Source organism: Corythoichthys intestinalis, chromosome 20, assembly GCF_030265065.1.
Source record: "Corythoichthys intestinalis isolate RoL2023-P3 chromosome 20, ASM3026506v1, whole genome shotgun sequence".
NCBI classification, from domain to species: domain Eukaryota; kingdom Metazoa; phylum Chordata; class Actinopteri; order Syngnathiformes; family Syngnathidae; genus Corythoichthys; species Corythoichthys intestinalis.
The window spans coordinates 24,751,717-24,775,743 of record NC_080414.1 but is presented as its reverse complement, the minus strand read 5'-3'; the positions used below and the strand labels follow the sequence as shown (position 1 = coordinate 24,775,743).

The window sequence follows — 24,027 nt, the reverse complement described above, 5'->3', positions numbered from 1 at the left end:
ACCATCTGTCAGTGAAATCTAGAATACGAGAAGCATTAAAGAAGTGAGAAACAGAACAAGCTATTAAAATTGGACCTATGTTGTGGGTAGGCAAGCATGCCGATTACCAGTTTCAAGGTATATCGTGGCATGAAAACGTCAAGATTTTAAGACAGCAAAAATCTTCTGTCAAACCGTCCCTAAGGTATTAGCCATTTTTATGTCCCAAAAATGCATGGAGAAATAACTAGCTTGCAGCTGTAAGGCTCCACCCTCGCCCACCGGTTGTTGCTCAGTGTCACTGAGTCAGCTGTGCTACACGATGGCTGGAGTAGGTGAAATTCCTGAACTTTTTTCCCCATCGAGGAAAACGAAATCGTTGGTATGGGAATACTTCGGCGGCCGCAGTTTAGAGGGAGGCCAACCGACGTGTAACATGTTTGCGGAGGGTTGCTTCCGAGGAGGCAATACCTCCAATATGATTTCGCATTTATACAAAATCAAAGGTTAGTAAACACTGTCATTTAATTTTATTTAGAATATTTCATTAGTTTTTTTGTTAATATTTTTTTTTTAAATTTAACTTAACATTATACTTATGTTCCAATTTGCTAATATGTTTTGAAAAACAAAAATCCCGTTAAATTGTATTTGAATTTTAAAAGTTTTGTTGTTGTTGTTGTTTTTTTGTAAACCCAGATGTTTCAAAGTAACACCATTTAGAGCTGTAATTGCAGTACTGTGATACCGTGATATTTTTGCTAAAGGTTATCATACTGTCAGACTCTCATACCGGTTCATGTCTAGTTGTGAGTGACATGCCCATCTCACATCTCTTACAGTGCCTTGCAAAAGTATTCGGCCCCCTTGAATCTTGCAACCTTTCGCCACATTTCAGGCTTCAAACATAAAGATATGAAATTTAATTTTTTTGTCAAGAATCAACAACAAGTGGGACACAATCGTGAAGTGGAACAACAATTATCGGATAATTTAAACTTTTTTAACAAATAAAAAACTGAAAAGTGGGGCGTGCAATATTATTCGGCCCCTTTACTTTCAGTGCAGCAAACTCACTCCAGAAGTTTAGTGAGGATCTCTGAATGATCCAATGTTGTCCTAAATGACCGATGATGATAAATAGAATCCACCTGTGTGTAATCAAGTCTCCGTATTAATGCACCTGCTCTGTGATAGTCTCAGGGTTCTGTTTAAAGTGCAGAGAGCATTATGAAAACCAAGGAACACACCAGGCAGGTCCGAGATACTGTTGTGGAGAAGTTTAAAGCCGGATTTGGATACAAAAAGATTTCCCAAGCTTTAAACATCTCAAGGAGCACTGTGCAAGCCATCATATTGAAATGGAAGGAGCATCAGACCACTGCAAATCTACCAAGACCTGGCCGTCCTTCCAAACTTTCTTCTCAAACAAGGAGAAAACTGATCAGAGATGCAGCCAAGAGGCCCATGATCACTCTGGATGAACTGCAGAGATCTACAGCTGAGGTGGGAGTGTCTGTCCATAGGACAACAATCAGTCGTACACTGCACAAATCTGGCCTTTATGGAAGAGTGGCAAGACGAAAGCCATTTCTCAAAGATATCCATAAAAAGTCTCGTTTAAAGTTTGCCACAAGCCACCTGGGAGACACACCAAACATGTGGAAGAAGGTGCTCTGGTCAGATGAAACCAAAATTGAACTTTTTGGCCACAATGCAAAACGATATGTTTGGCGTAAAAGCAACACAGCTCATCACCCTGTACACACCATCCCCACTGTCAAACATGGTGGTGGCAGCATCATGGTTTGGGCCTGCTTTTCTTCAGCAGGGACAGGGAAGATGGTTAAAATTGACGGGAAGATGGATGCAGCCTAATACAGGAACATTCTGGAAGAAAACCTGTTGGTATCTGCACAAGACCTGAGACTGGGACGGAGATTTATCTTCCAACAGGACAATGATCCAAAACATAAAGCCAAATCTACAATGGAATGGTTCAAAAATAAACGTATCCAGGTGTTAGAATGGCCAAGTCAAAGTCCAGACCTGAATCCAATCGAGAATCTGTGGAAAGTGCTGAAGACTGCTGTTCACAAACACTCTCCATCCAACCTCACTGAGCTCGAGCTGTTTTGCGAGGAAGAATGGGCAAGAATGTCAGTCTCTCGATGTGCAAAACTGATAGAAACATACCCCAAGCGACTTGCAGCTGTAATTGGAGCAAAAGGTGGCGCTACAAAGTATTAACGCAAGGGGGCCGAATAATATTGCACGCCCCACTTTTCAATTTTTTATTTGTTAAAAAAGTTTAAATTATCCAATAAATTTTGTTCCACTTCACGATTGTGTCCCACTTGTTGTTGATTCTTGACAAAAAATTAAAATGTTATATCTTTATGTTTGAAGCCTGAAATGTGGCGAAAGGTTGCAAGGTTCAAGGGGGCCGAATACTTTTGCAAGGCACTGTACCTAGTATAAAAAGGAAAGTTTTATTAAAACATCCACTTATTTTGTGGATTAACTTCTGAGTAACAATTTGCAGTTATGGACAGTTGAGAGTCGTAAAATTACTCAAAAATAAGCCTAAAAATATATATTAAAGCTAAATCGTTACACATTACACATAAAGGCTACATTTTGACCACAAATGACAAACAGCAGACAGCAAGTTGACGCAAGGCTAGTTCACTAACTGGCAGCTGACTATAAGAAACATAGTACCGTATTTTTCGCACAATATGGCGCACCTAAAAGCCTTCAATTTTCACATAAGCCGACCGATGTGCCTTATATATGGATCAATTTTGGTTAATAATGGCATTGCATTCCCTTTAGCGACACTCCATCTAGTGAATGCATAACACAGCACCAAACACTACTACTACTGCACCTTATAACGCGGTGCGCCGTATATATGAAAACAGTTTTAAAATCGGCCATTCAATGAAGGTGTGCCTTATACTTATATGCGCCTTATAGTGTGGAAAATATGGTAGTCGACATCTTTTCTTTGCTTGTATATCTGCCACATAAATTGCAACTTCTCCAGTAAACCTGCAGTACATTTTGTGTCAGAAAGCAGCAATATTATGGCATCACTATATTTGAGGCCATTTCCTCGACTGTCCCTCAGAATGAGTCTGCAGTGATTCACCCCGGAACTTTCTTGAACACAAGTAGTTAAGCAGACGGTCTGCAACTGAATATGTTGGAAGGTTTGGACAGTATAGGCAGTTTCCATGGCGACAGCAGACTCAGATATGGGAGGATGAAGTGGTGGAAATGTCAGGCTCCTCTAGCTGCTGGAGTGTGAATGTCGATTATCTCACTCTTGTCCTCTTGATAAAAGTGCTGCGGGGCTTATACCAAATCCCACCAATGCAGTGTGGTCCTTTAAACTTAGCCCTTCAACTTGGGCCTTGTGTTCAAATAAAGGTTAACATATTTGATCAATTGCCTGAAATACTGTGTCCAATTCAAGGCAGTTTCCAACAAGAATACTTATATCGGTATTCATTTAGGCACATTTAAAAATGACAATGTAGTAGCTATACTACATAGTCTCTGTCTGGTCTGTTTAATTGACCATGTTGAAAAAAATAAAAAATGAAGCACTGGAAAGTCTGTGAAAACTTGCGTAGGACGTGTTCAACAGAAATACTGCTTTACTGTCCTTCCAGTTAATAAAAATTTAATAATGAAGACAGTCGGACAAGGTAAAAATAAAAGCATCTGAGAATAGGTTATTCGTAAATCATGAGAGAGTGTGAAGTTACAAAACATTCCTTAGGCAAGATAACAGACAGCAAAGGTGTGAAGAATTTGATCGACAAAGCTGCCTTTCACATGTGAGTCACAAATGATTTCTCCTCTTTGACAGGGACTGAAACAAGTTGACTGGAGCGATGGGAGGTTGCATACAGTAATTAAACCCTACATATAACCAATGTAGCTGATGTAACCTTTGTTTTGTTACAATGTGTTTTGAGCATGTGCTTGTTTGTGCTGAAGTGAATGAACAATGTGACTTCAATTTGCTCATTGAGATTGTTATTGTAGATTTTCAGTGAATGTGAAAGACCTTGAAAACACCCTCACACTTTTCACAGATTCATCATGTCACTCCTCCTCCTTTGGTGTCTGTTAATCTGCAGGCTGTCAATGTGTTGCAAATAGAGGAAGAAGGAAATAAAGTAATGTAAAAGGTTTTTGATCACTATAAATCACAAATCTATTTTCTGTAGCCCTAAGACCTATTCTTACAGGATAGCAAGTGTACACCCAGAACTGGTCGCCAGCAGTTTTATGACAAACAATTCTTCACACACATATTCACACCTTTTAAATATTAATCATTTTACCATGTGTGTTTTTTGAAATGTGGGAAGAAACATAACTGACTCAAGCTTGATTTTCCTTCCATTTTTATTGTGCATGTTTTATTTCTTTCTTTAATTTTGGCATACTCTGCTTTCAGTGTACTGTATACAGTAGGCTGCATGCCTGCATCTATTGTTTTTTTGTGTGAACATAATGCACATCTTGAACAAGTAAATGAAGGTTTATTATTTACGAAAATAACATACCGTATTCTAAAGTGCTTCGGTGCCTTTTAGTGGCCCCCAAGTCGCTGCACACATAAATTGGCAACCAATCAAAAAACAAAAACAAGAATGTCTGACACATTCAATATGGCGGCAACGATTGCGTGCGATTCCGCGCAAACACTACAAACTACATACATTCAACCTCTATGGTTAGCAGTTAGCAACAGGTCAGTGGCGTCGTTCAGGAATCAGTAGTGACCACTGGTGTATGGGTGGTGCGTTGCAGTTGACCAGTGTGAACGAATGATGTACAGTACTATAAATTTAATGGCGTGACACAGCGGCTCATTGGGGCAACTGCAAATGCGTACACCCCGCTGGTAAGACTACTTAATACGGAAGTAAAGTTAACATGATGTCTTTGCCCTGGTATACAGAATACGATGTCCAAGTCGTGCAAGTACTGGGTGGATATGTCACTTCTTACACTCCACATAAGTAGATTTACTTGTGCAAAACAGACTAGTAAAAGTATAAGTAACTTCTAAAAACTTCTAAAATTTCTTCAGTGTTTAAAATTTTTTTTTTTTTTTTTTTTTTAAAACTAATGTCACGTACAGCGTGCTTCTGCCACCTCTGTATATTTTAATTATTATCAAAAGTCGTTAGTAACGCCTGACATTTACTCCTTTACATTTACTTGAGTAACTTGTTGAGAAAAAAATACATAGAAGATTAGTTTTACTTAGCCAAAATTTTTACTTGAGTAAGACGAAGAAACAATACTCTTACGTCACTACTTTAGGCTACACTAGTTGTTACATTTTTCCTCTTTATTCTTCATTTTATATTTTCTTTTTTTCCCCCCAGCGATTCCAATAGTAGCTCTACCAGTTTCTCCACTGAGGCGTCGCAACAGTTGTGACATGACTCCAATATACCAATCAGAGTCAACCTTGCTGTTCTATGACCACGTTCAATCACGTGTTGTCTTTAAAGCATCGTAAAAAAATTAAGTACTGTATTGGCCCGAATATAAGACGGCCCTGATTATAAGACGACCCCCTCTTTTTCAAGACTCAAGTTTGAAAAAAGACTTTATGATCACCAAATTAATTTTTATACAGAAAATATTTACAGTACATCTGGAAAAAATGATTATAACAATATATTTGAGAGAAAGAGCATGTTATTATGCCTCATTGAAATCTTAATATCTGAACCATTAAATATGTAAACTAAAGTGCAATCACATTCATAAATGAATGGCTTCTGGTTTTTGAAATGTAAATAAACTATCTATTGTAATAAAACAACTAGGGCTAACAAACGATTAAAATTCTTAATCGAATTAATTACAGCTTAAAAATTAATTAATCGTAATTAATCGCAATTCAATCCATCTATAAAATATGCCATATTTTTCTGTAAATTATTGTTGGAATGGAAACATAAGACACAAGATGGATATATACATTCAACATACGGTACATAAGGACTGTATTTGTTTATTATAACAATAAATCAACAAGATGGCATTAACATTATTAACATTCTGTTAAAGCGATCCATGGATAGAAAGACTTGTAGTTCTTAAAAGATAAATGTTAGTACAAGTTATAGGAATTTTGTGTTAAAGCTCTCTTAATGTTTTCGTTTTAATAAAATTTGTAAAATTTTCAATCAAAAAATAAACTAGTAGCCCGCCATTGTTGATGTCAATAATTACTTACACAATGCTCATGGGTGTTGAAGCCTATAAAATCAGTTGCACCGAAGCGCCAGCAGAGGGCGGCAAAACTCCTTAAAACATAATTAACAAGTGGGCATTTCTCTGTACTATCATTTAAATCTGTCTGAGTGGGGCATGTGCGTTAATTGCGTCAAATATTTTAACGTGATTAATTTAAAAAATTAATTACCGCCCGTTAACGCGATAATTTTGACAGCCCTAAAAACAACACAATTGCAATAACTGCAATAACCATCAAAGTGAGGTCTAACTGTAACTAGTCTTGAAACAAATCTGAATAAGGAAAAAACATTGCAATAAAATAATGCAAACTGGTTAAACTTGAGAGTATCTAATATCTGTCATGACAGAACATTACTCCTCAAGTTCAGCATTCGCTTCAATGAAATCTGGCGCCATCTAGCGTCGTGAATAGGTACAATGTCTAGACCGCAAATATATAGACGACCCCCACTCTTTCAGTCTTATTTCAATGCAAAAAACACCGTCTTATATCCGGGCCAATACGATAATTTACATAGAGCGCTGGCCTCAACATGACTCGAAAGTGCAATTTTAACCTTTCTCTTGGTTTTTATTTGGCGTCGATTGACCACGGAAAACCGGAGATATGATCCTTTTAATTTCATAATAGGAAATACGAAGGAGCTATTCAACTATTCAAACTAAGACCTACTTTCTTCACTAGAGGGTTCTCATGCTCTTTGGATGAATGATGCTTGAATTCTGCAGATTTTTTTCTCTAGCCGCAATTCAATGATTTTTTTTTTTTTTTTGTATTTATTTGGCTTAATACGGTTATGTAGTAGGTTATAGCACAGTATAATAGTAATAACCGTTCATATAAATAACTTTGTGTTGAAAAAAAAACATTAAAAAAAACAATAATCAAACATCGTCAGCAGTTACTCACACTGTTACTCATTAGTCGAGTATTCTTTTCACCAAATACTTTTTGTAAATTTTTTGGATGACTACTTTTACGTTTGAAGTAACGTTACTCTTACTTGAGTAAAATTTTTGACTACTCTACCTACCTCTGATTATAGTAATACATGTACAACCAATGATTTAAGATCTGCGTCCAGCTGCCCCGTCTGTTCGTCCTCCTCTCATCTTTGTGTCCCCGACCAAGTTGGTGTCAGAAGAAGGAAGCCAGGTGCAATATTTGGGCACCACCAAAGTCCGCGACTTGCAGAAATTCTTCCAGGTAAGCTGGAATTGATAGATACTGATCCATTCCAGAAGTAGGTGAACAACTACTACCTGAGTGGCACCTTGACATGCCGTCAATCTGTAAAAATACAGGCAATAAGAAGGGTTTTCCATGTAGACTGGGGGATATTGCTGCTTTCGTTCCCCTGCCTTTGTATTTGTGATCTTGGTCACGGCAAAAAAATAAAACATTTATTTTTCTTACCAAAAAATACAAATTTCCAAATACTGTACAACAGATAGACTGTGTTTTTATGTATGAAAAAAATACAACAACTTTTATTTCCTTCGTTCAAAATGTGTGAAATGAAATGCGACTAGCTGTAATGATGTTTTTCAACGTTGTCCTTGAGCTTTTTGAAAGAGCTTGTTGCGATGGTTTCCATAAGGGATGCACAGAAAAGACTTTTTTAATACCGAGTACTAGTACTGACATTTGAATACTCGCTGATCCTGAGTACTCAAGTACAAATACTCAGCATAATGACATTATATCCTGAGATTAAAATCGACGTGTTATTTAAAAAAAAAGAAAAAAAAAAAAGAATATTGCTGTTAGGTTAATTCTTCTTAATTCTTCTATGAAATGCCATTGAGCACTGAGCTGAACTGGAAGAGATGCAGCATAATTACCACCAGACGGGGCAGGGAAGTTACCAACTGAGCTGCACTAATAGTTGTTTTCCACACAGCAAGTAAATATGTGTCTACTGCCTGTGAGTATTGTTTCTCGCAACATTTGTATGTATGGCTGCTTCATTCCCGTAACATTTATGGTAATTTACATTACCCTGTTAAAGCATAATTTAGACAGATGGACACAATTGTATGTTTTGGCAGAACATTTTGGTGTTTAAGTCATGCGAGGGTCTGGAATCGAGCAAGAAACCCTAATCTTTTCAACTAATTATATTCAGAGGTCTGATGGGGTCCCCATTCACCTAAAGGGGGGATTGATTGACCAGCTGCTGTACAGGACCACCATGGGGCTGACCATCGGAGGGGCCCTTTACTGCCTTGTAGCGCTTTACTTTGCTGCTCAGCCTAGCAATAAGTGATTCTGCGGGGTCTGCTGCACTTGCCAAGAGTGGTGGGCAGCTGGGGAAATCTCACCGAAAACATTTGGGGTATATGTATATCTGTACTATAAAATCATTATATTCTGAGGTTTTTTTGTAAGGACAAGCAATAAAAGTTGATTTTTTTGAAGTCTCATTGTTTTTTCCCCACGACTTTTCAAGTACACATTGACATTAAGCAAACCCCTACTTATTAAATGAACAGGCACACAAGATAGTAATATCACTACGTTGAGTGAATGGTACATGGTAGACAAAATAAGATCTGTCAGCATATCATGGTCAAGGATAAGAACATTACATATTGTTCTAATTTCCTCAGCACTTCATACATTAATTGAATATGATGATATGAGGTCAATTAATTGATGGCAGTAATTATGTAATATGCATAAACAAAGGCATGAAAATATTTCAATGCAACTGCTGCTGATGATGATGAAGGTCAAAATGCAAATGTTTAGCACTCAACATACTGCAGTGAGTGGATCTCTCTTAATACCCTGATTGTAGAGGAATCAAATCTGCACCTAGTCTTGTCTGAGCTCAGTTGATCCCTCCTTTATGAATCCTGAGTCTCCTTATCAATGTTTCTCAACAGCTTCATTTGATGGATCATTCAGGCTTTTCTGTACTCTCACTTGTACGAGAACAGTGGTCCACCAGTTCAGTATTGGACCTTTTCAGCCACCATATACACTGCTGGCCAAAAGTATTGGCACTCCTACAATTCAGTCAGATAATGCTTAATTTCTCCCAGAAAATGATTGCAATTACAAATGCTTTGGTAGTAATATCTTCATTTATTTTGCTTGCAATGAAAAAAATACAAAATAGAAGGGATTTTTAAACATCATTATCATTTTGCACAAAACTCAAAAAATAGCCTGGACAAAAGTATTGGACCTCTTTTGAAAAATTATGTGATGCTTCTCTAAATTGTGTAATTAACAGCACCTGTTACTTACCTGTGGCACATAACAGGTGGCGGCAATAATTAAATCACACGTGCTGCCAGTTAAAACGGATTAAAGTTGACTCAACCTCTGTCCTGTGTCCTTGTGTGTATCACATTGAACATGGATAAAAGAAAGAAGACCAAAGTACTGTCTGAGGACTTGCAAAATTGTAAGGAAGCATGGGCAATCTCAAGGCTACAAGTCAATCTCCAAAGACCTGTGTCTACCGTGCGCAGTGTCATCAATAAGTGTAAAGCCCATGGCACTGTGGCTAACCTCCCTAGATGTGGGCGGAAAAGAAAAATTGACGAGAGATTTCAACGAAAGATTGTGCGGATGGTGGATAAAGAACCTCGGCAAACATCCAAACAAATTCAAGCTGTCCTGCAGTCCGAGGGTACAACAGTGTAAACCCGTGTACGTCGGTGTCTGAATGAAAAGGGACTCTATGTTCAGATACCCAGGAAGACCCCACTTCTGACCCAGAGACATAAAAAAGCCAGACTGGAGTTTGCTAAAACTTACCTGAGAAAGCCAAAAATGTTTTGGAAGAATGTTCTCGGGTCAGATGAGACAAAAGTAGAGCTTTTTGGGAAAAGGCATCAACATACAGTTTACAGGAAAAAAACAAGGCCTTCAAAGAAAAGAACACAGTCCCCACAGTCAAATATAGTGGAGGTTCCCTGATGTTTTGGGGTTGCTTTGCTTCCTCTGGCACTGAACTGCTTGGCCGTGTGCATGAGATTATGAAGTCTGAAGGCTACCAACAAATTTTGCAGCATAACGTGGGGCCCAGTGTGAGAAAGCTGGGTCTCCCTCAGAGGTCATGGGTCTTCCAGCAGGACAATGACCCAAAACACACTCCAAAAAACATCTAGAAAATGGTTTGAGAGAAAGCACTGGATACTTCTAAAGTGGCCAGCAATGAGTCCAGACTTGAATCCCATAGAACACCTGTGGAGAGATCTGAAAATGGCAGTTTGGAGAAGGCACCCTTCAAATTTCAGAGACCTGGAGCAGTTGGCCATAGAAGAATGGTCTAAAATTCCAGCAATGCATTGTGAGAAACTCATTGATGGATACTGGAAGCGGTTGTTCGCAGTTATTTTGTCTAAAGGTTGTGCAAGGCTGAGGGTGCCAATACTTTTGCCTGGCCCATTTTTGGAGTTTTGCGTAAAATTATAATGATTAAAAAAAAAAAATCTTATTTTTTTTTCATTTTTCATTGCAAGCAAAATAAATGAAGATATTACTACCAAATCATTTGTAATTGCAATCATTTTCTGGGGAAAAAAATAGCATTATCTGACAGAATTGCAGGGGTGCCAATACTTTTGACCAGGACTGTAAACCGACGTGAACAGGATGAAATTAAAAGATCAAACTGATCTTATATGACAGAAACATATTATCTGGATCTGTGGCCTTGTCGCTAGATGGCTATACTGTACTGCATAGCTTCCTACAGCCTCTTGATTTCAGATGGACAGACTGATTTCAAACAGAATCCTTTTTGTAAAATTATACACACTCATGTTTCTCTTTCGGTTGCCATGGCGGTGTTTTTTTTCTTTGTATCCAGAGTAATTTGTTTTAACTGATTATAAATGTGCTGTTTGTGAAAATAATAAACGTGATTCATGAAACTTCAAGTCAATAAGCTGCTCCCTTCATTAGTCAGTGCGTTTAATTACTTCATTCATCAATGTCATTCGGATGTGCAAGGACAGTCCATCCTTATGACTCAGAATCTGTGCGTTAAAATGAACAAAAGCTTCGTTTGTGGATTGGCCGTCATAATGGAGAACACAGCTGTCATTCAATGGGGGAGGAAACAGGTAGCATCACCTTGTAGTGTTACTTGAGTTCTACACTGGGCACATGACAATGAAGCAGTCACCATGACAACAGAGAATCCGCTGGGTATGTTAGATGCTTGAAAATTGAATTGTAAGGATATATTTTAACGTTTTGATTCAAAAGTTTGAAGTGTTTTATGGAGAACGATTTGAATAAGAAGATGTGTAAGAAAAAAATCCTTTTTCCTGGTTAGGTGAAAGAGGAAATTAGAGTTATAGTCTTGTTCTTTTTGACCCTGAACGTCTTAAACGCTCATAAAAGGACAGATGCATGCAGAATTATACAGTACTTGCATACAATTTTAGTGTACCGTACACACCGTACTTTTACGTATTTTATTATAGGATGCTATGACGTTTCTCCAGTTATCGTGTATTACCACTAGATGGAGACGAAGTACTATAACAAAAATCCAAAACGTGGCTGTGTGTTATTCAAAAAGAACATTTTTACTTTTTCTCTTAAATACATTTGCTTGATAGGAATAAATGTTTATATTTTAATGGATGAAGCACAGCTTGGTGCGCACATATAAAGCAGCGTACTGCATTATCATCTGCTAAAGTATTTCTGATGAGTGCATTTGCACTATGTATTCTAAATATTGGGTCTCATATCTTATAGTGTTGTCACTCCTTTTCAAAAATAAAAATAGCATTAAAAATACTGAATTTTTCAGGCATTAACTTATAACCAGGTGTAGCTTACTCAGGCAAAAGCCCAGTGGACATGCAATAATAATGTCATGTCATGGTGCAATGCTGCAAAGAAAAGGCCACAAGAAATGCTTGTTAGCTTTAATCCACTCAATCAATGAATTCCATTCTGGAGAGTGGACCTTAATGCACGTACTGGTGGATGAAGAGGAAAACTAAAGTGAGATCATACTTGGGGTTTTAATAGGCCAATGCACATATCACACATCAGTACATCAGTTGAATGGGGCTACATTAATAGTAAAGGGAATTCATACCTAAAAAATGAAAACAAGAAATTACTTTAAACTGTGTCGTAAATGGATAAGACGGTGTAGCGTTTTAACAGCTGTAATGAACTAATGCTGGTGTGATTAAAAAAAAAAAAAAAAGTCTCAACAGCGGCAGTTTCGGTTACAAGAAAACATTGATGTAATGAACCATTAGTAACGCCATTACTTGCAAACATCATCAGAGTGCACATGGAAAATGTACAAATACAGGACGGTAAACGCACGCGATATCACACAGATTTAATTTAGCAATTTTTAGAAATAGGTTTCCCTGTTTTATACGTACATAAACCGTAAAGTAGATCTCCTTGGTATTAAATAAATGCTCAAGTGGCTTTCCATAAATATGGTTATGTTGGTTGATGCTGACTGACTGTGAACGAGGCACTGTATTGTGATTGTATGAGGATAGTGTAACAATGTCAACTGCCACATATCGCGCCAATGTCCAAGGTAACACGCAGACATTGTAAGTACTGAATAAAATGCCCTTCAAAATCTTGTGCATTATTACTTTTTTTTTTTACTGAGTCTGACTCACTCCACTGCAGGACGACAGACATGAAAGTCAATGACAAGTGCGGCAGTAAAGCGGGAATATGTATTCACTGAGTTCTCCTATAGTCAAAGGCCTTCAGATTGTGAAAAAAAAGACCAAGTGTAGCCTTAGACGTTATTTGACAGCATACTCAAATCTTCATATATAAATGAATTAATGGGTTATGTTAAACCTTTTACAGTGTAAAGGATTTGAACCATTTAGATTTTTATCATTAAAAAAAAACACACCAAAGATGTGATTTTTTTCACAGTAAAGACTTTTCCTGAAATGGCGTACACAATCCATAACATATTTTTATGATTTCTTTCTAAATACAAGAAATATGCTTGATAACTTCAAATTATTTGCAAAGACTGAGAACAATTTAGTGCTGGATTGGTGAGTTAGGACAAAAAAGTCTTTTTCACATCCTCAGCCAGTAAGATTTTTTTCCCGTCTGCAAATCTCTCGGTTTTTGGCCCGCCCCTTCCACTGTATAGTGCCATTGGTAGCCATTCGTTGCAAATGCAACTTCCTCATTCATAATAAATTGGTTATCAAATCGACCTAAGAGTTACAAGACCTCCAAAAGACATTTTTGCTTGGGTGATATTTCAGCTCTAAGTAATCCCGCACTGCTCAACAGCTGGTTCACACGCCTCATCAGAGTGTTTGTGAACTGGTACACAGTGTTGGAGGAGAAAGATAATAATTATGGAGCTGTACACCATGCAGCAGTGGCTGACATTGGGCTAACCATGCTTGGCTTCAATTCCGCCAACGGACCGCTTAAAGTGCATGTGACACGAAAAAGCATGTTTATTTCATAATACACGCGGTATTTTATGCTCCTGTATGATATGGACTGCTTGGATGTGTGTGGAAGCGATCGCTATATTTATTCAGTTTTTTGAGTCCCGCGCCATGAAAACGAGTGACTTCCGGCTTCGGTTTTGCATTGAGGAGGAGGGCGCTGTGACGTGTACGGGTGAAGGCGTCCTCCTCACTAAACAGCCGTACTGTTGTGTATGAGGACTAAGGATTCAGCTGATTTTGCTGATTAATACGTTTATTTTTCGCATCACGCCAGCCAAACGGCTGCAGAAAAATCTTGCTTTATGAGGGAGAGGCGTGTGCACCTTTTTGGAGTTTCAAAAGGTTCCCATTCACCGTGGATATTGGCCAAAGTCCAATTGTAGTAGGGCTCGCCCTACTACTGTGGGACAATTGGACTTACGAGGAAGTGAGTAAACATCTTGTTTTGTAATATGTCAACTACAAATACAGCAATTACAAAGTAAACACTACAAACTTTCTTTAAATAAAGCACTACTTACGCTTTATCATTGATAGGCATATAAAAAGCTCTCCTCATGCACATTAGCTGCACGTTAGCTGCACAACAACTGCAGTCCCGCTCGTCTCATTGGTCGAGGTTCTGTGGGTTGTCATTATGAAACTGGAAGACGAGTGTGGGAGATATGAAGTTTGAGTGTAGCTTGAGTAAAAAGCAGGTTCAAAATGATGATTTACTTTCTTGTTCTTCTCTGTGTACTTTATTTTCAATTTGTATTTTGTTTTTCTGTTCAGTGAATTTAATTCACGTTTAATCATATTTGGAGTGATCATTTGCGAAACTGTTGTTGCTGAGTGGGCTTTGAATGCACCTCAGTTTACCTCATTTTATATTTTTATTAATTATATTAAAGTATTAAAAATACATTGCCGATAATTATTGTTTTTGGATGTGCTTACGTCTCTCAAATATGCACCTAATTATTTCAGGTTTGAGTAAAAATATTATTTTACAGTTATTAACAATAATTCTAAAAAAAAAAAAAAAAATCACTTTTCACATACAAAAAATATAATTAAAGGGTGACGGTGATCAGGCCAGCCGCCTCTACCACTGAGGTGTCCCTTATTTTTATTTTCAGGGAGTCGGCAAACCTAGCAGCAGGTAACGTTACTGTTTACATTGACTAGTGAGGTGTGTAAACACCACAGTAATGGCGGCCACCGCTAGAGGGCAACATCCACAAATTTCTACTCGGATTAGTCAATCCCTAATGATGTGTTCATCCATTTATATTTGGCGGTATTGTTAACTATACTTTTTTCTTTTCACTAGAATGGAATATATACAGTGATCCCTTGCTACTTCGTGCCGTCAGCCAATCACAAATATTTTTCTCTCAATTAAAAAAAGAAAAAATACAGCTGAGCTGTCCTCAGCTGATCGCGTAGTCTCGTTCCCTCCCTCCCTCTCTTTGCTCTTTGTTGGTCAGGCAATGAGTGCACTGGAGTTGCTTATTAAAGGTAAGGATGACTGACAGTCATTTAAGGTTTGAACTTCCCAGAAAAGCAAACTTCAAAGCACCGCATGCGTCAGTCATCATTTGACTTGTTAAACAGTTGCTGTGGCAACTCATTGTGTGTAAGTGAGCAGCTTGAACGGATTTGAGTTGACTCACTCAATTTATTCTTGTTTAAAAACAATTCAGTGGGACACTAACATGTCTAAAACTTATGATAATTATTACATCTGAGGTGCTTAAAAACCATTTATTAAAATATATTAACCATTAACCACAAAAAACAAGGGATCACTGTATTTCAAATTGTATTACAGTACATCAAAATGGTACGTGAGCTCACATACCATAAATACGAATGTTTACAAGGTAACTAATTTAGATGATCATTTCACAATGCACATCAATAATCTATACAAATAACTTGCTACCACCGCATTCTGTAGGCATTAAAAGCAAAAATAATCTCTGGTAAATGCCTTTTTCCAATCTTAAAAATAATATTTGTTTATTTTTATCGGTTTCCTGTCTTAATAAGATCTCTTCCTGAATGCATAAGAAAAGCTGGTGAAAAAAAACCTAAAACAAATCACACCCTCATAAATCATTCTGAGCATATGAAGCGGAACAAATTGGAGCACTTTCTAACTCTTGAAACATAAATAAGTATAAGAGCCTGATCTAGCGTGATGAAGGCAATAAAAATGAGCGATCCAAGAAATTCCCTCTGAGGGTCATTAATATCTTTTAATAAAGATGCGCAGGCCAAAGCCAAATGATTTATCTGCCTCTAAAAAACTATTACTTTTCTATAGTGGCACACTTGCTATATTTTATTGATTTAATATCACACCAACATAATTGTACAGTTATGTATTTAGATTTCAACTTATGTTTTGATTTGCTAGAAGAAAAGTTTATAAATGTCTGACTTGTAATATAGCCCAGATGTAGTATTTATTTTATTTCTTTTTGTTGTTGTTGCCTTTTTAACTTGTCACACCAGGAGAACTACAGTGGAAGAAATCTCACGTTTTTCGATATTAAAAACAACAGCAGCATTGCTCTGATTTGCAAGTTTGCAGTGGATTAGAAGCACGTCTGCCTAAAGTGGAAAATCTCTGCTCTAGCCTCCTCTGTGAATTTAGCTTGTTCTCCTCTGATTGAGTGTGTTTTCTTCATCTTTTCATACAGCTTATGAGGACTAAATTGTCCATTGGTGTGATTATGAATAGCTTATGCAGTTGGCTGCAGCTAATACCAGGGTGTAAGGACAAGGACATAGGCTGATAACATAAATTCACATTTTTTTCTTTATAGAATAATATACAAAGAAAACAGAGAAGTTCTATTTGACCAAAGTTTAATGTCATACTGTCAATCAATGATTATTATTGTATCACCTCAATGCAGTATATATTATATATAGAGAGAATGCTGTGGTTGTTAAGGAGTTTCTTTTTCTTTTTAACTGCAGTGTATTTTTAACGACCTAAGCAATCTGGCTGTGTGACTGAGTCAGCTTTTTCTGTTTGCGCAGTTTAATGTGAGCGTTTGGAGGCTCTTTTTTGGGGGTCAATTAACACTTCCTATCAAAACATGTTAGATCACAACTAAAATTGGAGTAAGCCCACTCAACTGTAATAAACATAAAAAAGCTGCCTCATTAGCTTTGACTTCCTTTCAGCACTCTCCCCCACAGGCCAAAACATGCATGTTAAGTTCATTATAGACTCTAAATTGCAAGTTGTTCTAGATGTTAATTTTGATGTTTTTCTCAAGTAGTCATCAGGGTTTTGATTTACCTATTCAACTGCAAGAGTTTACTTGAAACAAGCTTTTTTGTGGATGCCTTTAAACTGAACGATTCAACTTTGTGCTTATGTGAAATTTATTATTTATTCGTTATTGTTATTGAACTGGTCAGTTTCTCTTTTAGGACGGGCTTCAGGGGTGGTATGTGAAGAATTCCTGGAAAGCCACAGCACATTTGTGATTTACAGTACAGTTGTTTTAACTAAAGTTCAATTGATGGCTGGCTCCTTGTGCTTCTAGAGGAGGCAACAAATGGTGTGTTACTGGGGGTGTAGGCAACAGAGAAGCTTGAAAGAAATCTCTGTTAATTGTTTACAGATAATGTCCACACACAGCATTGCATTGTTCTGATTTGCATCTTGTTGAATTCAGCAGTGAGTTAAATTCTGCTTTGCTGCTGTCACACTATTATAGCGCTACCATATTTCGAGTATAATGCAGATAGTATTTGATCACAAATCATTTTACAGAAGTGTATGGGATTTATTTATTTATAGCGTTTATACGATAACCATTTTAAGGACCATGTACTCATATTCTGCATGTCTCTGATTTTAATTTTTAACAATTAATGATTGTCCTGTAACCCATCCCCCATGATAAACACAATTTGACTATATTTATGTTTTCCAAAGACATCTCGGAACAGACTTTTCAAATAGTCATAATCATTGGACCAAGCAAGAAATGCATGGTTTTGCACTCGTTTTCTTACTGCTCACCCTGTTGAAGAACAAAGAGGTGGTCATTTGGTGGTTTGACTTATGAGTACAACGACCACCATCACTCTTGTAACAAGTGTGCTGGTCCAATGACAGTGTAAAGGATAAGCACTTCTGAGAATGTGTCAGAGAATAGATGGTAATTTGTCCAGACAAACTGCTATCTTGTGCAAACAATTATGCTGTAAATCCCTGTCAGTAAAATAGCACCAAAAAGCATCCCGACCTTTTCTTTTGATAAATCCAGTACTTATCACAGAAAAATGTATTATTGTTACATAAGAAACTCATTTAAACAATTAAGTAAAGTCACGCATTGATGTGTTGCTCACATAATGATTGTATGTTGAAAGCAAACTAGAGCTCATTTGCATTTCCTAGTCATGCTTCTACACCATATACCTTTTTAAATTGCTGTAATATTGGAAAGCCATGCATAATTTAAAAGGATAGATTTTCAATGAAGGCAGACTGATTTCTCCTACCATCGGCTTATTGCATGAAGATGCCACTTTCCTGCTTTATAGGAGAATTACATCTGGAGGCTGTTGATGTGCTTTATTCTTCTGTCCCCTTGACCTCTATTCCCATTAAAATTAATCTCTGAATTCAGCACACAACTTCATTGTGTTTTTTTCTTTCAGCACAGGAAAATGAGTTTTGCCTTCAAGCATGTTATTTGCCTTAAGTTGACTCAGTTTAAGTTTCTCTTCACGCAAATATGTGCACAGCCATCACAGCAGGGAAGAAAGCTGATGCTTGCTGGGGAATTTGATGCTGCGCCATAAGGGAGTACTGTCACTACTTTATATTGGATATGATTTGAAATGAAAGAAATGGCGCAAGCACAGCTGTCTTCAGCTGCTCGATTTATAGTGTATTGAGTTACACATATCGATTTACATCTTTTAAGTGAATAAATGTGATTGTTGCATGGGATAAATGAGAATTGAACAATTAGGATTCATCTTGATATTTTGTTGTGAAAGTTCAGAACCAAAATAAACAAACTCACATTACACTCTACATCAATAATAATGCTCCAATATGTACATGATAAAATTAACCAGCAACCATTTTTACCAATGTAAAAAGCAGGATTGAAGAGTATTGTTACATTTAATAATGTTCAACAGAATCTGAAGTGTGCTGAAATACACTGCATTTTCATTCTTCTTCTTTAGCCAAATTTACACAGCATCCAACAAAACAATTTCTTTCATTTTAGATCACTATTCACAAAAAAAAAAAAAAAAACAAAAAACAGCCATAACTCAATACGGAAGGAGACACAGTGGGGCAAATAAGTATTTAGTCAACCACTAATTGTGCAAGTTCTCCCACTTGAAAATATTAGAGAGGCCTGTAATTGTCAACATGGGTAAACCTCAACCATGAGAGACAGAATGTGGAAAAAAACCAGAAAATCACATTGTATGATTTTTATATAATTTATTTGCAAATCATGATGGAAAATAAGCATTTGGTCAATACCCAAAGTTCATCTCAATACTTTGTTATGTACCCTTTGTTGGCAATAACGGAGGCCAAACGTTTTTTGTAACTCTTCACAAGCTTTTCACACACTGTTGCTGGTGTTTTGGCCTATTCCTCCATGCAGATCTCCTCTAGAGCAGTGATGTTTTGGGGCTGTCGTTGGGCAACACAGACTTTCAACTTCCTCCACAGATTTTCTGTGGGGTTGAGATCTGGAGACTGGCTAGGCCACTCCAGGACCTTGAAATGCTTCTTACGAAGCCACTCCAATGTTGCCCTGGCTGTGTGTTTGGGCTCATTGTCATGCTGAAACTTTCAGATGAGACATGGCCGGGTCTTTCAGCCTGAAAGACCTGGCCATGTCTCATCTTAAATGCCCTTGCTGATGGAAGGAGATTTTCACTCAAAATCTCTCGATACATGGCCCCATTCATTCTTTCCTATACACAGCTCAGTCGTCCTGGTCCCTTTGCAGAAAAACAGCCCCAAAGCATGATGTTTCCACCCCCATGCTTCACAGTGTGTATGGTGTTCTTCGGATACAATTCAGTATTCTTTCTCCTCCAAACACGAGAACCTGTGTTTCTACCAAAAAGTTCTATTTTGGTTTCATCTGACCATAACACATTCTCCCAGTCCTCTTCTGGATCATCCAAATGCTCTCTAGCGAACCGCAGACCGGCCTGGACGCACAGCAGGGGGACACGTCTGGCAGTGCAGGATTTGAGTCCCTGGCGGCGCATTGTGTTACTGATAGTAGCCTTTGTTACTGTGGTCCCAGCTCTATGTAGGTCATGCACTAGGTCCCCCCGTGTGGTTCTGTGATTTTTTGCTCACCGTTCTTGTTATCATTTTGACGCCATGGGGTGAGATCTTGCATGGAGCCCCAGATCGAGGGAGATTATCAATGGTCCTGTATGTCTTCCGTTTTCTAATAATTGCTCCCACAGTTGATTTCTTTACACCAAGCGTTTTACCTATTGCAGATTCAGTCTTCCCAGCCTGGTGCAGGTCTACAATTTTGTCTCTGGTGTCCTTCGACAGCTCTTTGGTCTTGGCCATACTGGAGTTTGGAGTGTGACTGACTGAGCTTGTGGACAGGTGTCTTTTATACCGATAATGGATTAAAACAGGTGCCATTAATTCAGGTAACGAGTGGAGCCTTGTTAGACCGCGTTAGACCTCTTTAGAAGAAGTTAGACCTCTTTGACAGCCAGAAATCTTGCTTGTTTGTAGGTGACCAAATACTTATTTTCCACTCTAATTCGGAAATAAATTCTTTAAAAATCAAACAATGTGATTTTCTGTTTTTGTTTTTCCACATTCTGTCTTTCATAGTTGAGGTTTACCCATGTTGACAATTACAGGCCTCGCCAATCTTTTCAAGTAGGAGAACTTGCACAATTTGAGGTTGACTAAATACTTATTAGCCCCACTGTAATTGTATATGATGTACAATGTTCCCTCTAAGCTGCGCGCGTGCGCAATTGGGCACTGCTTGCACAAACACAGCGCACAAGAAAATCTATGCAGCGCACAAAATAAAATTCAACAGAAACTTATTGTAGCATCACTAGGAATACTGTCCACGTCGCAGTGATGTGTTAGCGCGACACTCCTGTTGGTGCGTTCGATACGGCAACGCAACATTCCTATTGGTGGGTTACTACTCCACGACTGTATATAGTTGTGCATGACCTGGGTGGGTGTGGAGAAAAACAGTGAAAAGTGAGCTAGACTCTCCTTTACTGATTTACTTAAAAAAACAGTCTGCTGCCAATTTTTGCAAGCACTACAGTATTATTTAATATCTAATTTTAGAACTGATATAATCTAGTTAATTAGACCAACAAATATGTTTTCTTTACCATTTTCCAACATAACTCAATGAGCAACAGGTGTCTAGCCAATAATACGATACAGTTCACTTGCGCTACACAGCCTGTCATAGCATTGAAAATGTTGCACATATGTGCCCTGCCCATGTGCGCCATTCAGGTTGGTTAGCTGACAACAGTGCAGCTTAGTTAAGAGACGCAAATGCTACTAACCCCTTATAATGGTAAGAGGAACGGGCTGCGAATGGCTGTTGGAGTATGTGCAAATACAAGAACAAGCGGTGAAACTCAGTGAGACATTTCTGTTTTTTATTGTGTGTGTTTGTGTTTTTTTTTTTTTTTTTTTTTTTAAACCTGTGCTGATTAGCTGCTTAGACATGGAGAATTTTATTCTTGAGTGTCCTTATTGTCTGAACAGTTGTAATGTGGGAGTTTGATAAACTCCTTTTGTGGTTGTTCATTATGCTTTATTTATTAACTCACCCATGCCACAACTGGACCTTATCCAGGCCAAAGAAGACTCTTCCAGTGGTTAAAGCAGGACTCTCACATATAACATAGTACATATGTTATGAACATCGAGATTTTGGTCTTTTCAATTTTGAGTGGGCCGGATCAATTATTTTAAAAGTAAACTAATGAAAATTTCTGCTGTGATTTCATTCTTTAAATAAGCCACGTAACTTGCTATGATCCAAGGTTTTTAACAGGCGTGATACTGGTCTGTGTGGCCACAGCGTACACATCTGATGTTGCTCACAGTGGTCCTCAATGTGCTCAGGGAGCCTGCGTGTCTGCTCAGACACATGAAAAATTAGAGGGAACACTGGTTATGTGTGCATATATTTACTCGACTATAATGAGTAGAAAGGTATAAGAAGTTGGGTTTTGCGCATACTTCAAATATAGATTATATCCACAGAGCACACAATGCATGGTTACATTATTGCCTTTCATCCACCCGTTTAGCAATCTCCCATTTGATGGACATGCAGTGGTTATACCTCCTGAGCACAGACATTTTATAGCGCTTGCTAAAAATATTTTACAAAAGGAGATGTCAGTGTCGGTATGACATTAAAAATTATTTCAGCAAGTGTAGAAAATTGGCCATTTTTCTTGTCAGTAGACACTCAACACATTCACCCCATCGCTCAATTCTGAACCTTGAATACACAGTTTCCTAAGTACCTTCTTGTATAATTAGTTCTGCTCTGTCTTTTTTGGTTTTAATCACCTTGAGCCCAATAGACGTTTGCTTTGAATGATCAATTAATGAACGACTTTTATGCTGTTTGCCTAGGGTTTGTCCCCGACAAAGCAACTTGTGGCTGGAAAATGAGGGCCAAAGCTCACATAATAAGGTGAATTGCACAAAGTCACATTGACTGTGACTTTTTCGAAAGAGCTGTTTATCAAGTTTTATCGCCATGTTTGTACAAAGTATGCGCTCCCTTCAATCCAAGGTCACAAAATTAAATAATTACATTGAAAAAGAGATAAATTGCAAAGCTCCAGCCACACCACCAGATACCAGGGTAGAGAATGATCCTTGAACCGAGTACAAGCATTAAGACAAAAGAATTATCTAGAGATCTTCTAGACACGACTGACACAAGCCAAGATTTAAACCTTGAATTTCCGTACGGTGACAAAGGTATGATTACCACACAACCTCCATGCTCCATACGTCAGTTCAATATCCTTTTTTTCCTCCTCATGGCTAATTTGTACACATGCCAAAGTACTTTTCATGGTTACAAAAAGAATGTCCCTATACAGCAACTGAGTGGAACTGAGAGCGACAAGCACTTGATTCAATGAGCCTTGACATCTTATCTAAGCACATCTCTTCATGATTCAATGCTACATGTAGCCATTTGGAGGATCTAAGAAACGAAGAGACATACAAAATCATATGAGAAAGTATGCAAAGGATCTCATGTACGTATGTACTTAAAATGATATATGTGAAAATGACTTATCGGCTCACATTAGGCACTTGCATTCAGCAACAAATTATAACATGGCAGCGTTTCTGCTGATTTGTCAAGGTCAAACTGAACTGAAAATTCTAAATTCATAGGGAAATATGGGGAACTGTCTTGAACACAAAGACTTTGCACAGTTCAGCAAATAAGAGGTAAAGCGTGCTTACTTCAATTTGTTATATAATATACAGTGGTATTAAAAAGTATCTGAACCTTTTGGAATTTTTCACATTTCTGCATAAAATCACCATCAAATGTGATCTGATCTTTGTCAAAATCACACAGATGAACCACCCAAACCGTTTTAGGTTTTCATGTTTTAATGAGGATTGCATGCAAACAATGACAGAAGAGGAAAAAATAAGTAAGTGAACCCTCTGCCTAAGGAGACTTAAATAGCAATTGAAGTAAATTTTTAACAAACATTTAAGTCAGGTGTGTGCCCAATCACTGATGAGTGGTTTAAAACTGCCCTGCCCACTATAAAACACACACCGAGTAAAAAATGTCTGATGAGAAGCATTGTTGATGTGCATCATGGCTCGGTAATAAGAGCTGTCTAAAGTTCTGCGAAGGTTTGTTGATTCGTACAAACCTGTGAAAGTATACAAAACCATCTCTAACAATCTGGATGTTTATCATTCGACAGTCAGAATAAGTTGTCTACAAATGGCGAGAGTTTGGCACTGTTGCTACTTTCCCAAGGAGTGGCCGTCCACCAAAGAACACGCCAAGAGTTTAGCGCAGAACACTCTGAGAATTAAAAGAGAACCCCAGAGTGTCTGCTAAAGACTTACAGAAATCACTCGCCCAGTCCAATATCTCTGCACACATCAACTATATGTAAAACAATGGCCAAGAATGGTGTTCATTGGAAGACTCCACGGAGGAACCCACTGCTGTCTAAAAAATACATTGTTGCTCG

General features: G+C 37.9%; 1 protein-coding gene across 1 annotated transcript; it reads left to right on the top strand.

Moving 5' to 3' along the window:
- Positions 1-301: 301 nt before the first annotated feature.
- On the top strand, positions 302-8,555 carry LOC130909041 (cytochrome c oxidase subunit 7A-related protein, mitochondrial-like). The gene is made up of 4 exons (XM_057825096.1): positions 302-310; positions 4,844-4,907; positions 7,356-7,492; positions 8,415-8,555. The coding sequence occupies exons 1-4, from the start codon at positions 302-304 to the stop codon at positions 8,553-8,555; spliced, it is 351 nt and encodes a 116-aa protein (XP_057681079.1).
- Positions 8,556-24,027: the final 15,472 nt, after the last annotated feature.